The 15,019-nt window shown below is 46.7% G+C and overlaps 2 protein-coding genes across 5 annotated transcripts in view; both read left to right on the top strand.

Moving 5' to 3' along the window:
* The window catches only part of PTPN22 (protein tyrosine phosphatase non-receptor type 22), a 65,780-nt gene extending 58,798 nt beyond the window's left edge, over nucleotides 1-6,982 (top strand). For 3 of the 4 annotated variants that reach the window (XM_033918663.1, XM_033918666.1, XM_033918667.1), the window contains 2 exons: nucleotides 869-899; nucleotides 3,689-3,768. In XM_033918663.1, coding sequence (XP_033774554.1) covers nucleotides 869-899; nucleotides 3,689-3,762 — 105 coding nt within the window. In that variant the 3' untranslated portion in view covers nucleotides 3,763-3,768. Of the gene's footprint in view, nucleotides 1-868; nucleotides 900-3,688; nucleotides 3,769-6,231 lie in introns of those variants that run through there. The other variant, XM_033918665.1, reaches the window with a different exon arrangement.
* A 3,268-nt stretch (nucleotides 6,983-10,250) lies between these two features.
* RSBN1 (round spermatid basic protein 1) overlaps nucleotides 10,251-15,019 on the top strand; it is a 39,374-nt gene continuing 34,605 nt past the window's right edge. The window contains exon 1 of the mRNA XM_033918278.1: nucleotides 10,251-10,594. The gene's annotated coding sequence lies outside the window, so the exon portion shown is untranslated. The remainder of the gene's footprint in view (nucleotides 10,595-15,019) is intronic.

The following is a 15,019-nucleotide window of genomic DNA, read 5'->3' as shown; positions in this document are numbered from 1 at the left end:
TTCACAGAAAATTTTCCTTCACGGTGCCCTTCACTGAGCAAAACCAAAAAGAGTTGTCTGCAGATAGTCAACCACGCAAGAGTAGATTCCAGCCAGAAGAGCAGGCTTCCTCAAATCCGGTCCTCGAGGGCCACAGTCCAACCTGGTTTTTGGGATTTCCACAATGAATATGTATGAGATGTATTTGCATTCACTGCTTCCATTGCATGCTGATAGATCTCATACATATTCATTGTGGAAATCTCGAAAACCAGGATGGGTTGCCTCTCAACTTATCACGGCAGGGAAATCCTGTGGCATGGATGCCGGATAGAGAATCGTGGTGTTAGGCGGGCTTAGGTGTCTGTCTGTGAGGACAGACGCGATTCTATATATGACGCCCATATGCGATTCTCAAAAGCCACTGAGGCGACTTCTGAGACTGGGCGTTCTATACAGAATCTGGCCCTAGGTGCCCAGATGCTGATTTAGAATCGGTTCTCACCGTACAGCATTAGGGGTGCCTGAAGGAAGCGCCCACATATAGAACTTTACCCTACAGGCCAGTAGTGTCTGGGTTTCTCCCAAGCTCACCTCCGCTCCTATACTGAGCTATGTTCTAGTACAGGGGTAGGCGATTCCGGTCCTGGAGAGCCGGAGCCAGGTCAGGTTTTCAGGATATCCACAATAAATATGCATGAGAGGCAAATCCATCTCATACATATTCATTGTGGATATCCTGAAAACCTGACCTGGCTCCGGCTCTCGCGGACCGGAATTGCCTACCCCTGTTCTAATAGGGCTGGGATCAGAGTTGACTATTAGACCAAAAATAAAAAGCCATAATAGCATTAACACACTCTTTTTTTTTTTTTTTCTAATTTTGCAGAGCTTGAAAATTTTTCAAAATGTGAAAAAAAGTAAGTTGACTGAGTTTATATGTTTCTGGGTTGTGGGTTTGTGTTTCTACATGTGCTAATATTGAGGGAATTTTTTTTTTCCCCCCAAAAAAATGTATATCTTTTATTGTACACCGACAAATCTGCGCATGACAATTGCGGACACGGACAAGTGCACGCTCGACAATCGCGGCCCGTCTGTTCCGCCCCGTGACTGAATCTGCCATAAATGGATATCTGGAAGGCCGGAGGTGCCTCAAGCCCCTCCCAAGGGACGGGGCCTGAGGAGACTGAGCAAATCAGGGCCTTCCAGATATCCACTTATGTAAAGGGTTCCCATAATCGTGATGTAAACCTTACCCTAACACTAAATAGAAACATAGAAATAGAACATGACGGCAGAAAATGGCCACGGCCCATCTAGTCTGCCCACACTAATGGCCCACTCCCTAACTACCTCCATGAAGAGATCCCACATGCCAATCCCATCTTTTCTTAAAATCTGGCACGCTGCTGGCCTCAATTACCTGTTGTGGAAGATTATTCCAGCGGTCAACCACCCTTTCGGTGAAGAAATATTTTCTGGTGTCGCCATGAAATGTCCCACCCCTGATTTTCAACGGATGCCCTCTTGTTGCCATGGGTAACGGATGACCTCTTGTTGCCGTGGGTAACGGATGCCCTCTTGTTGCCGTGGGTAACGGATGCCCTCTTGTTGCCGTGGGTCCTTTAAGGAAAAAGAGATCCTCTTCCACCTCGATACGGCCCGTGACATATTTGAACGTCTCGATCATGTCTCCCCTCTCTCTGCGTTCCTCGAGTGAGTACAGCTGCAACTTAGCCAGTCGTTCCTCATACGGGAGATCCTTGAGACCTGAGACCATCCTGGTGGCCATTCGCTCAACTGACTCAACTCTCCGCACATCTTTTTGATCATGCGGCCTCCAGATAGGAAGTGAATCTTTAAGTGTAGTGGAGAGGAGGTCCCCCAACCCCACCCCTCAAAAAGACAAAATAGTATCCACCGTCGGGGCGCATTTGACGGGCCACCATCTTTCATACACATCTGGGTTTAATCATGAGTGTGTTAAGTTTTTGCATTTTCCTCACCGTAACAGCAAACATTATTAATGTGTCATACGTTTGAAGACTGTGGGGCTGATATCTAGCGTACCCTCTGCCTTTACTGCACTGAAGCGTTGACTGTTAGCTTTTGCCACAGACACATTTACAGGGGAATGGACTGAAATCCTGGGGAACTGGGTTCATTTCCCTCTTCAGCTCCTTGTGACCCTGGGCAAGTCACTTAACCCTCTGGGTACAGAGGCAGCAGCTCTACTGGTGAGCCACTCCCTCCTCTCTAAACCACACCCAGTATGGCTGTTGCCCCCATTGCCCCAGGTACAAAACTTAGATTGTGAGCCCATTGGGAACAGAGGCAGTATGGGGCTCATAATCAAAACTTTAAAATGTCCAAAAACCAGTCTAATTCGGCACTTGGACGTCCTAATAGCAGGGACGTCCGAGAGCCAATAATCAAAACAAACTTTCTGGACGTTCAGCGGCACTTCTAAGCTGCTGTGTGTCCAGAGATCAAAGGGGCGTGTTGTGAAGTGTGTTATGGGTGGGAATCGGGCGGGATTCCATCTGGACATCTTGAAGCAATAATCAAAGCTTTTCCAGAACATCCTAGGCAGAAGTTACACGCCGGTCGAAGTGTCCCAAAGATGGACAAGATGACCACTGGAGGGCTTAAGCCATGACCCCCCCTTACTCCTCCCCAGTGATCACAACCCCCTCACACCACCCAGAGATTGGGAGAGAGGGGAGGGGAACAGCACATTGAGGCTTTGCCATCAGCTGATTGTGGCAGAGAAATCCTTATCAGCTGAGCCGGTTTCGGGGATTCCTGTCAGCTCAGCTGAAGGGGATTCCTCCTGCCAGGACCAGCTGGAACTCTACACCCCTCCCCTGACACCCCCCCCAAACATCACCTCCACATCCCCCAACATTCCTGCCCCCCCATCACCGGACACCACCCGACTTCAGGCAACAGCGCCCCCAACAATACCCGACACCCACGTAGCTGCAAAATCGGCAGGAGGGACGCCCCCACCCTCCTGCCTCCCTCTTATGACAGTTCTACCTTCTCCTTTTATGTGATGTAACTTTTCGCCATGATATTGCATGGGCTTGAACTTATTCTGGAGAAGTGTGATTAAGAAATCCTGATTAGATTAGACCAGTGTTTTTCAACCTTTTTACACCTATGGACCGGCAGAAATAAAAAAAACTTATTCTGTGGACCGGCATCGGTCCGTGGACCGGCAGTTGAAGAACACGGGGCTAAGTCGTGGGCCAGACCCCGCCCATCTCTACCCAATCTCCACCCCTGACCCCGCCCCCATAATAGTACTAATTACACCTTTCACGTCCCGTGCATCATCTGGAAGCCTTCCCTCTGACGTCTGCAACGTCAGAGAGAAGGCTTCCGGTTCAGGCGCAGGATGCCCGTAGGAGCCACTGCCTGTAGCTTTGTGCACTGAATCAGTTAGGAAGAGGGAGCTGGCTCGAAGATAATGCCGCATCGATCGCACCGTGGGACCGGCGGTTGAAGAACACTGTTTTGGGCTTGATGCACATGCTGGCCTTGTGGACCGGCAGGAAATTTCTGTGAACAACACTGGATTAGACTAATGCTGTTTTGTAAAGAGCACTCATCCTTGAATGCCCTTCATAGAATAGTGCAACTTCTAAGTTCAGAAACAAAGATGTTCATCAGCTTTTCCATCATTTCCATGTATTTTCAGCTATTTGTAATATGCCCGTCTTGACAAACGCGGCTGAATCTGCCCAGTCAAACAACTCCGGCTCATTCCTATAACTTTGGTATGTTTACGAGAAAGCATTTTCTATCTCTAGTCATATTTACTTAATACAGGCTTTTCTGAGCCATGCCATGCATGCTTTCCCCATTTTACATGTAAATGTTTATTTTATGTACTGTATGTGCCTGGAGCCTTCTAAATTAACATTATGAGTAAATAAGATCTGAAGTGTCCAATCGGTGCATGCACAAGAATTATACAATAAAGCAAGAACTGGATGAAGGGACACGTATCAAGTCCTTAGGCCTTGTTTTCAAGCTGTAAAAGCCAGACCCTGTTTGTCTTTCCTTCTTTGAAAATACCACAAGGACATTTATGTTTAAACAGAGATGTTGTGAAGTGAATTCAATTGTTTTGTTAAGCTGTATTTACAGACAGATTTAGATTAGGGGCTCTGCTGGTTAAGGTTTTTTCTGACCCTTTGGACTCCAGCCAGAGATAGAGGAAAATGCTGATGTCTTTAAAGTTTCATGTGACCTGTGTCCCTATATGGTTTGTGTTTACGTCACATGCTGACAAACCTGATTCATGTAGAATAATATAAAAGGAATGTGAAGCTGATATTAAAGTGGACATGTTTTGGAAGATGATTTCTGGTCTTTAAGATATGTCCCCAGGTATCTGACTTCCAAATGACAGAGACATTGAAAGTATGGGGCAGGAATTGGGACCTAAATCCTTTTCACTGGAGAAATAATCTAATGGATACTGCAGTTGCCTAAGCACTGTGGGAGGGGCAACTGGGTTCAAATCCCACTGTGGTGCCTTGTGACCCTGAGCAAGTCACTTAACCCCTTTTATGGCCTGATGGGCCACCGCGAGAGCGGACCGCTGGGCAGGATGGACCTCTGGTCTGACTCAGCGGAGGCAACTTCTTATGTTCTTATCATAGACCCTCATTTTACCACTAGGTGGCACCCTTGAACAATAAACAGGATGCCTCCCTCACTCCCACCTTCAACAGAAGACCCAGACCATCTATTTTATAATTATTAATTTATCTGTTTTCTTATTTACTTCTTTATTTCCACTTGTATTTTTTTTTTTAATTCAAAACAAACACAGATTAGCATACCAGTTCACAGTTTTTCTTCTATGCAACCCCCAAACATCTCTGAACAAATCCCCCTTCCTTCCCTTCCCACCTACTTACCCAGGACTTTAACTCGTAAAGCAGTAATACTATCTGAAATACTGTATGCCACTGATCCTGCCATGTTTTGAGCTCACTGTGCTCATAGCTGGGTTTCTCTTAAAAGCACAGAAGCATGCAGATCACAAATGCATGTGCAAATTAGTTAGTTAAGAAGCCATGAACTACCATAAATTGATGTCAGCAATCTACTATATTGTAGTTTATTGACAGAAATTAGATTTAGCGTGTACATCTTCCTGTGCACTATAACCCCCATGCCTAAATCATAAGGGGGTATGGTAGGGGTGTTCCAAAAATTTGCATATGGACGGAGTCATAGAATATAGCCATTCCTGTGCCAAAATGCCAAGAGTTGGGCACTGGCATTTAAACTAGATTTCAGCGTAATACTGCCACCCAAATTTTGGACGGGCTCCAAGTGCTCTTCTGTACTCAACTTGGAGCACCTTTTATACGATAGTGCTCTGCACCAGTTTTTCAGCGCCCAATTTTGGGCGCCATTTACTGAACCCGGTCCATGTGGTAACAGCGGTTAGCATAGCTGGGTTTAAAAAAAGTTTGGAATAGTTGCTGGAGGAAAAATCCATTGTTTGTTATTGAAACAGACATGGGGGAAGCCATGGCTTGCCCTGAGATCAGTAGTAGCATGGAATGCTGTTACTCTTTGGGATTCTGGAATCTTACTGTTTGGGATTCTGGAAACTTGCTATTCCTTGGGATTCTGTTTGGAAAGTTGCTACTATTTGGGTTTCTGCCAGGTGCTTGTGACTTGAAGTGGCCACTGTGAAAACAGGATACTGGCCCAGATGGACCATTGGTCTGACCCAGACTGGGAAAGGAATGGGGACTTATATACTGCCTTTTTGTGGCTTTGCCATTCAAAGCTGGCATTTAAGATGGTGGGCACTGGAGGATTTAGTGATTTGTCCAGGGTCACAGGGAGCAGCACTGGGATTTGATCTCACAACCTCTGGATGTAGAGGCAGGAGCTCTACCAGTAAGCCACACCCTCCTCTATGAACCACACCCTGTAAGGCTGTTCTTATATTAGGGAAATCCTATTGGTCTATATTCACAAAACAGGTTTCTTTTATCTCCCACAGCCAATTAAAACCAAAGACATAAGAGAAGTTATTTCCCTTTAAGGATAAAAGTTTGAACATTTCTATTTTCTTATTGATGCTTGAAAAAGAATATAACGAGGGTGTATGTTGACATACGGTATGAACAGCAGCACCATTTCTGACACAGATCAGCAATCGGTGCTTTCCCTGCAGGCTTCTTAATTGTTTATCTGTTTCATTTCTAGGCTTCGGAATCCGTTTCTGTAAACCTAAAGGACCAAGAAATCCTCCACCAACATGGGATATCTAAGCAGCTCTTACAGATATGCAGTGCACTGGGCTATAAAGCTCCAAATCAGAGATGACAAATAGCTGGACACGCATATGAAAAATGCCTATTTAAATTTAAGAGAAAAAGTGTGGTAGCTATGTTAATAAACTTGCTGTGAACAAAGATAATTAAGGTTAGATATTAAAAACAAGTATAGGAGGTAATGGAGATCTTTTTTAAAAAACAGAAAAATATCCAAACGGTGGCCCGAAACATTCAAATCACTATTTCTGTAATCCATTTTTAAGACATTTTTCGATGCAGGTCGTCTCCAGTGCATCTAACTCTTAAAGGTGGGGGGAGTTAAGAGGTGTGATTTGGACATATTTCAGCAATAATGGAACATTGTGAAAGTATCCAGGACAAAAAAATAAGACATTTGAGGCAAGGCCTGCTTTAAGCGCCCTGGGGTAGGGGGCCACATGTAACCACCAGCCCTACCCTTTTCCTGCACCAGCCCCCGCCCGCAAACACCTCTTCTCTCTCTCCTCGAGCTTGAAGCTGCGTCTGGAGGGCCTCTGAGCATGGGCAGATAGGATGCAATTACATCACACGTATGTGTGCGTGCACGTGACATCATCAGTCATACCCGCACATTGCGTGGAGGCCCTACAGACCGCAACCCCAAACTTGAAAACCCAGACGAACTGCTGCTTATTAAACATAATCCTTACTATATTATATTACTACTGGTAATTAATTGTTTCTTTAGCACTACCAGACGTACACAGTAGAGAATGAACATCGGTGGCGGTTTTACCCGCGGCCCACCGACATTTTAGCCGCGGGTCACCCGCCGAAAACGGAGGGAAGAAACTAGCAGTCGCTGACGGCAGACGGGCGGACTAAGGCCATTCACCGCCCCGCGGGGCGGTGAATGGTCTTGTCACCCGCAGTGAGGCATGAAGGAATCGCCGCGGTACCCCGCAGCTCACACCCGCACAGCCCAATCGATTTCCAGTGTCCAGCCGGCTCTCTCCCCTCTCCTCACCTCCAGTCCCGCAGATCCTCCTCCTCGGCGACCCGCACGCTTACCAGCGAGCACGCACACCCGCCGCTGCTCCAGCCTCGGATCTTCTGCTCTGACGGCAACCGGAAACATGGAATGTTGCAGCAGAGCACGAAGATTCGAACACTGAGCAAGCCGGCGCTAGTGTGCGGCTCCCTGGGAAAGCGCGCAGGTTGCCGCACAAAGAATAACCACAAACCAACTGTGAGGAGAAGAAGGGAAGAGAGCCGGCACAAACACCAGGATCGACCGAGGCAGGCAGGTAGTGGCGCCCGGAGGACCCGTGCGATCGCTAGTGTTACCGGCTCAAATTGGAAGGAGGGAGAGTGAAAGGAAAAAGGCTTATATGGATGCAGCGGGGACGGTGACGGGCGAGTGATTGGGATGGCAGTGGCGGTGACGGGGCGGTGAACAGGATGGTGCGGTGACGGTGACGGGAGCGGTGAAGGGATCGGCGGTGACGGTGCGGCGGTGCAGAGGATGGGTGGGCCGGTGACCCGGGGACAGATTTTTTTCCCCCGTGTCATTCTCTAGTACACAGTGCTGTAAAGTCACAAAAAAGAAGAAAACAGTACCTGCTGGGAAGAGCTTACAATCTAAACATGCCAAGACAGACAACAGGTTGTCATGAATATGGTTAATCAGCTGGCTGGTTGGAGGGCAAAGGAGTAAAGGTTAAGGATTGAAGGCTATGTCAAAAAGGTGGGTTTCAGTGATTTTAAACAAGGGAAGTGGACTTGGCGGACAAACTCAGGTAATTTATTCCAGGAACACAGGGGGCGGCTAGATGAAATTGAACGAAGTCTGGATTGGCAGTGGAGGAGTAGGGTACAGAGCTACGAGCGGCTGATCTGAGGAACGGAGTTCTCACTGGAGGTGCATAATAGAGACAGAAGCAAGGAGAGATACTTGAGGGGCAGCAGAATGACAGACTTGTAGGTCAGCAATAGGAGCAGTGGTTAGAGCTACAGGCTTAGCACCGAGGTTGTGGGTTCACTATCCCTCGCTGATTCTTGTGGCCCTGGGCAAGTCACTTAATCCTGAACTTAGTTTCATTGTTCTAGTTCTTGGTGCTTAGTTTGTATAGCTAAGCGAAGTTATACTTTTGTATATTCCTTTATTTCTATCGATTTGGATGTATTGAAATGAAAGAAAAATAAAGAAGAAAAAACCAAACACTTAGATTCCCCTCATTGCCCAGGTACACTAGAGTTTGAGCCCAACGGACAGATAGGGAATTATGATAATGTACCTGAAAGTATATAATGGGATATAAAATAAATCTAAATGAATTTTAATGTTTACATTTTTTTAATACTGCATAAAACTGCACTATTAACTACACAAATAATACATAAAACAATCATTTTCTCCCAATTATTAATACAAAAGACATATGATGTGATTACAATATTATAATTAAGTAATTTTAATCCTCAAAATACACTTCCCTCCCCCCACCCATGGATGTGTAAGGAAATCTAAGAAAAGGAGAAATATATGACCACTAGTGTTTTAGCCCGTTACATTCATTACAGTAACGGGTGCTAGAATAGCCCCACCTATACCCTGACCCTGACTCCACCCATGCCCTACCTCCTGCCTCCCACTGATCCCATGTCCCACCACCTCACCTTTCACCAATTCCTTTGTACCCTTTTGGCCCTCATAGATCCTCCATTGCATTTATCACCTGACAGGGTCTTTACTTACCCGAGGCGGCAGCAGCAGTCCTGATGTACCAACCTTTCCTCCCTCAGTGCCCCAAAGCAGCAGCGGTCCTACCATTTCCATCTCTCCCTTTCCCCGTTTCACACCCCTCTACCATCTTTCTCTGACCCTGTTTCACCCCTTTTGCCATCTTTCCCTTTCCTGTCCCCCTCTGTCCTTCCCCAGGACCATCTCTCTCTCCTGCCCCCTCCACACTCCCTGAAGTCTATCTCTTCCCCTATACCCCTACCATCTCTCCTGGTCCCCCTAGTAGCCCCTCTGTCCTTACTCATCCATCTGTCCTCTGTCTCTCTCTCCTTTCCTCACTTGAGTCTAACATCTCTCCCTTCCTCCCACTCCCTCCCCCCGAATCCATCACCTCCTGCCTCTGCGGAGCTCTCGCAGCAGCTCCTCCATCGTCCTCCTCCAGCCAGGCCTTCAGCCATCTACACTGGCTCCGGGCTCGGCCGCCACGGCCGACATCTGCATCGGGGGAGAGAGAGCAAGAGAGAGTTTCTTGTGTGCGCCGGGAAAGGGTGCAGGAGGGGGGGGAAGGGGCCACGACAGCGGCGAACGGAGGCAAAGTTACAGTGAGGGAGGGAGTAGAAGCAAGCATGTGCACTTTCCCGCAGGGCCCTACAGCTCACGGAAAACGGAACACGCAGGTGGGAGAGCGCATGCGCGCTTAGGGTTTTAATATCTTAGATTATTGCAATGTTAGAAATGTAGTTAATGAGCTCCACAATTTATTAAATGAATTATTAAACCCCAAACATTAAAAATGACAACTGTGCATAAAAAAACAACAACACTATAATGCTTCAACCGCTAAGGACAAGCTCCCGATCTTAAAACGGTATTTTTGCAAAAGAAATGCAACCTCCAGAGAGCTTGCAAGCCTAAGCAGCCCAAGGGCCATTTCATTGCAAACGCTCTTCTCCGCGGACCACGCCACTAACAAAGCCAGAGGCTGCGGGCGCCGCTCAAGCGCGTGATAAACAAAAGGCGCACGTGACGCAGTCCGCAGCAGCAGCAGCAACGTCGCTCACGTCCCCCGAGGGGGAGACGTGCCCCAGCGCACGCGCCGCGCCCGAAGGCCCCTTCCGCGCACGCGCAGCCCCACTCACTACATCTCCCGGCGTCGGCCGCGACGAGAGGCGCGCGCAACCCCCCGCGTCCGCGCAGGCGCGCTGCGTCCGACGAGCCATTTAAAAAACACACGCACGCACGCAACTGGGCCGTGCGGGCAAATGGCCTGCGCATGGTCGTCGCGGGCCGGCTGCGGGCGGAAGGCGAGGACGGGGAGGAGAGGGTGCGGGGCAAGGGGCGGAAACCGGAAGAGGAAGGCGGGGGGGCGAGGAGGAGGAGGAGGAGCCGGGCGGAGGGGGGCGGCCCGGGCTAGGCCTCAACCGGAGAGCGACCCCCCCGGCCCCCCAGCGAAGGCGAAGCCGCCCCCGCCCTCCTCACCCTCGCCCCGCTCCAGCTGCACAAGGAGAAGCACCGCGACAAGGAGCGGAGGCACCGGCTCAAGAAGGATAGAACGGGGGCGCCAAGAAAGGTGAGACAGGGAGGGGGAGGCGTTTGGTAGCCCCCGCTCGTGGGGCTTCAGATGCTGGGAAAGCACAGGGACCCCGCATTGGCCACCGTGAGAACGGGCTACTGGAGGTGTCAAGGCAGAGGTGTCAAAGTCCCTCCTCCAGGGCCTTCAGGATTTCTCCAATGAATATGCATGAGATCTATTGGCATACCATAAAAGCAGTGCATGCAAATAGATCTCATGCATATTCATTGGGGAAATCCTGACGACCCAAGGAGGGACTTTGACACCCCTGTTCTAGGGGAAACCTTGGACTGTCAATTTCACTTTATGGCAGGGGTGTCAAAGTCCCTCAAGGGCTGCAATCCAGTTGGGTTTTCAGGATTTTCCCAATGAATATGCATGAGATCTATTAGCATACCATGAAAGCAGTGTTCTAGGGGAAACCTGGGACGGTCAATTTCACTTTCAATCTATGGCAGGGGTGTCAAAGTCCTTCATCAAGGGCCTTCAGGATTTCTCCAGTGAATATGCATGAGATCTATTGGCATACCATGAAAGCAGTGCATGCAAATAGATCTCATGCATATTCATTGGGAAAATCCTGACAACCCGACCCAAGGAGGGACTTTGACACCCCTGTTCTAGGGGAAACCTGGGACTGTCAATTTCACTTTATGGCAGGGGTGTCAAAGTCCCTCAAGAGCTGCAATCCAGTCGGGTTTTCAGGATTTTCCCAATGAATATGCATGAGATCTATTAGCATACCATGAAAGCAGTGTTCTAGGGGAAACCTGGGACGGTCAATTTCACTTTCAATCTATGGCAGGGGTGTCAAAGTCCTTCCTCAAGGGCCTTCAGGATTTCTCCAGTGAATATGCATGAGATCTATTGGCATACCATGAAAGCAGCGTATGCAAATAGATCTCATGCATATTCATTGGGGAAATCCTGACAACCCGACCCAAGGAGGGACTTTGACACCCCTGTTCTAGGGGAAACCTTGGACGGTCAATTTCACTTTCAATCTATGGCAGGGGTGTCAAAGTCCCTCCTCAAGGGCCACAATCCAATCAGGTTTTCAAGATTTCTCCAATGAATATGCATGAGATCTATTGGCATACCATGAAAGCAGTGCATGCAAATAGATCTCATGCATATTCATTGGGGAAATCCTGACAACCCCGACCCAAGGAGGGACTTTGACACCCCTGTTCTAGGGGAAACCTGGGACGGTCCATTTCACTTTCAATCTATGGCAGGGGTGTCAAAGTCCTTCCTCAAGGGCCTTCAGGATTTCTCCAGTGAATATGCATGAGATCTATTGGCATACCATGAAAGCAACGCATGCAAATAGATCTCATGCATATTCATTGGGGAAATCCTGACAACCCAACCCAAGGAGGGACTTTGACACCCCTGTTCTAGGGGAAACCTGGGACGGTTAATTTCACTTTCAATCTACTACAGGGGTGTCAAAGTCCTTCCTCAAGGGCCTTCAGGATTTCTCCAGTGAATATGCATTGAGATCTATTGGCATACCATGAAAGCAGCGCACGCAAATAGATCTCATGCATATTCATTGGGGAAATCCTAAAAACCCGACCCAAGGAGGGACTTTGACACCCCCTGCACTAAGGCTACTCTTAGGTTCTTATAGGATGCTGTCCTGTGACATATGGACTTTCTTGACTGGTTTTGATAGGAGTGTCATAGTATGAGGGACAGACTTAAAGATGTCACTCTGGAGGAAAGATGGCAGAGGAGAGATTTATTTATTTAAAAATTGATCTACACTTCTCCCTCCGTATTCACTGTGATGGGGGATTAACAGAACAGCAAATACAGAAAAACCGCAAATAACTATTTCGTATGTTATTCGCTGTTTTCTATTAAAAACCATCATGAATATAGTGAAATCAACGAGCAACATGGTGGGAGAACCTGGCCTGTTCCTGAAGGAGAGGCAAAACACAGTGAAGAAAGTGCTGGGAATTGGCTATTTTCTCTGTAAACGCTTGGAATCAGCGATTTCTCTATGCAAGCTGATGTAATTTTGGGGGAAGGAGCCAGAAAGCTAAAAAACTATGAATTAATTGAAACTGCAATTGCTGAAACCGCAAATACGGAGGGAGAAGTGTACCACAAAAACGATGGGGTTTACAAATTACATGCATCCTTATGACCCTGGGCAAGTCCCTTAATCCCCCCCCTTGCCCCAGGTCCATTAGATAGATTGTGAGCCCGCCAGGACGGACAGGGAAAAATGCTTTGAGTACCTGAATAAATCCATGTAAACCGTTCTGAGCTCTTCTGGGAGAACGGCATAGAAAATTAAATTAAAAAAAATAAAAATTTAAAAATGCTAAACATGTTTTGACAAAGACAAACGCAATAAAACTTTAACTAACAGTGTCAATCAAGTTTCAAGTTTATTCATGTTTTTTTGATTTAAACGCTTATCCGAAGGTACTAAGCGTTGTACAAAGATTAAAAAATAATAAGGACATTACATTAGTGATTTCTATTCCGCTTGTACCTTGCAGTTCTAAGCGGATTACATTAGAAGATGGCTGGTCATTTCCAGGCGATGACAATACAATACTTTTCATTACTTTACAAACCTTTCTTTACATAACTTTTCATACATTACTTTACTGTACAGATCCATGGTGAGACCTCATCTCGAGTACTGTGTTCAATTCTGGAGACCACACTACCGAAAAGATGTGTTGAGAATTGAGTCGGTTCAGCGAATGGCTACCAGGATGGTTTTGGGGCTCGGGGATCTCACATATGAAGAAAGGTTAAAAAAACTGCGGATGTACTCACTGGAGGAGCGAAGACAGAGAGGAGACATGATTGAAACCTTTAAGTATATTACTGGGCGTATAGAGGTGAAAGATGATATCTTCAGTCTTACGGGGCCCTCGGTAACCAGAGGACACTCGCTGAAAATCAGGGGAGGGAAATTTCAGGGTGATGCTAGGAAGTACTTCTTCACCGAAAGGGTGGTCGATCATTGGAACGAGCTGCCTCAGAGGGTGATTGAGGCCAGCAGCGTGTTAGATTTCAAGAGAAAATGGGATATTCATGTGGGATCTGTAGGAGAGTAAGAATCAGGGTGTGGGTCATTGGTATGGGCAGACTCGATGGGCTATGGCCCTTTTCTGCCGTCAATTTCTATGTTTCTACGTAGATTTACTTTGCATTACTTTACATTACATTATTTTACATAGCATAACTTTACATTACAGAAAGCTAGATTCAGTTTATAAGTAGAGGTATCGGACGTTTGAGATATTTAGTGGTTACAATGTTTCCGGGTATGTATTGAAGTATCGTCATGGAGACTTGATTAGATGTTGCCCGAAAGGGAGGAATTGCAAGGAAAGTGTGGTAGGGATAGGAAATGAGGGGAGATTAGGTTGTTGGGATGTGTTTTTTTGAATAGTATGGTTTTGATATCTTTTCGGAACGCTTTATAGTCAGTTGTGATCAGCAGCTTGGAGATGGTGGGGTCAAGTTTCGCCGCCTGTGTAGCAAGTAGGTTGTCATATAGTTTTTTGCGTCTAGTGCCATTGAATGGGGGGTAGGTGAACGGGATCTGGGTTCTCCTTATTCTGGGTGAAAGGTTTCGGTGTAGGCGATTGTTTAGGTAGACAGGTGCAGTTCCGTTTAGTACTTTGAATAGTAGACAGTATAGTTTGAATTGGGTTCTTGCTCGTATCGGTAGCCGGTGAGAGTCTAGATAGGCATTGGTGATGTGATCATATTTTCCTAGTGAATAGATGAGTCTGAGAGCTGTGTTCTGTACTGTCTGTAGTTGTTTAATCATGTTGGTGGGACATGGTAGATAAAGGATGGTAGATAAGAGATTAAACGTACTTGATTCATTATGGGACATACTTGGGTATCTACTTTATTAAGCCACAAGAAACAGTAGGAAAAGGGGGAGAACTACAATTTTGAAGAAAAAATATATAGAAGGTAAATACATAGGAACATAAGAAATGCCTCCGCTGGGTCAGACCTGAGGTCCATCGCGCCCAGCAGTCCGCTCACGCGGCGGCCCATCAGGTCCATAATTAAAACCTTCTTTTAAATTCATCCTACAAGATGGAAAGACAAAATCCCATTAAAAAAACATTTACAGGATGGGAAAGCATTAACAAAAAATAGTACTAGCACATGAAGACATTGACAAATTGCCTTTTCAACATTTTCTTAAAGTTCAGTCTCCCATGGCAGAATACCAGGCATGACAGATGTTTAAATACCAATCAAAAATTTACTCAAAAACAACACCAGTAAAAAATTGCTCTATGCTGTATCAAATGGTGTCTTATATCAAATCCGCCAATGATTCAGTTCAACAGAATTAAGACAAGAAGTTTGTTAAACAATCGTTGGTGGATTTCATATAAGACACCATTTGATACAGCA

This window comes from Geotrypetes seraphini, chromosome 13 (assembly GCF_902459505.1).
Source record: "Geotrypetes seraphini chromosome 13, aGeoSer1.1, whole genome shotgun sequence".
NCBI lineage: Eukaryota > Metazoa > Chordata > Amphibia > Gymnophiona > Dermophiidae > Geotrypetes > Geotrypetes seraphini.
This window is presented reverse-complemented; position numbering and strand designations above follow the sequence as displayed.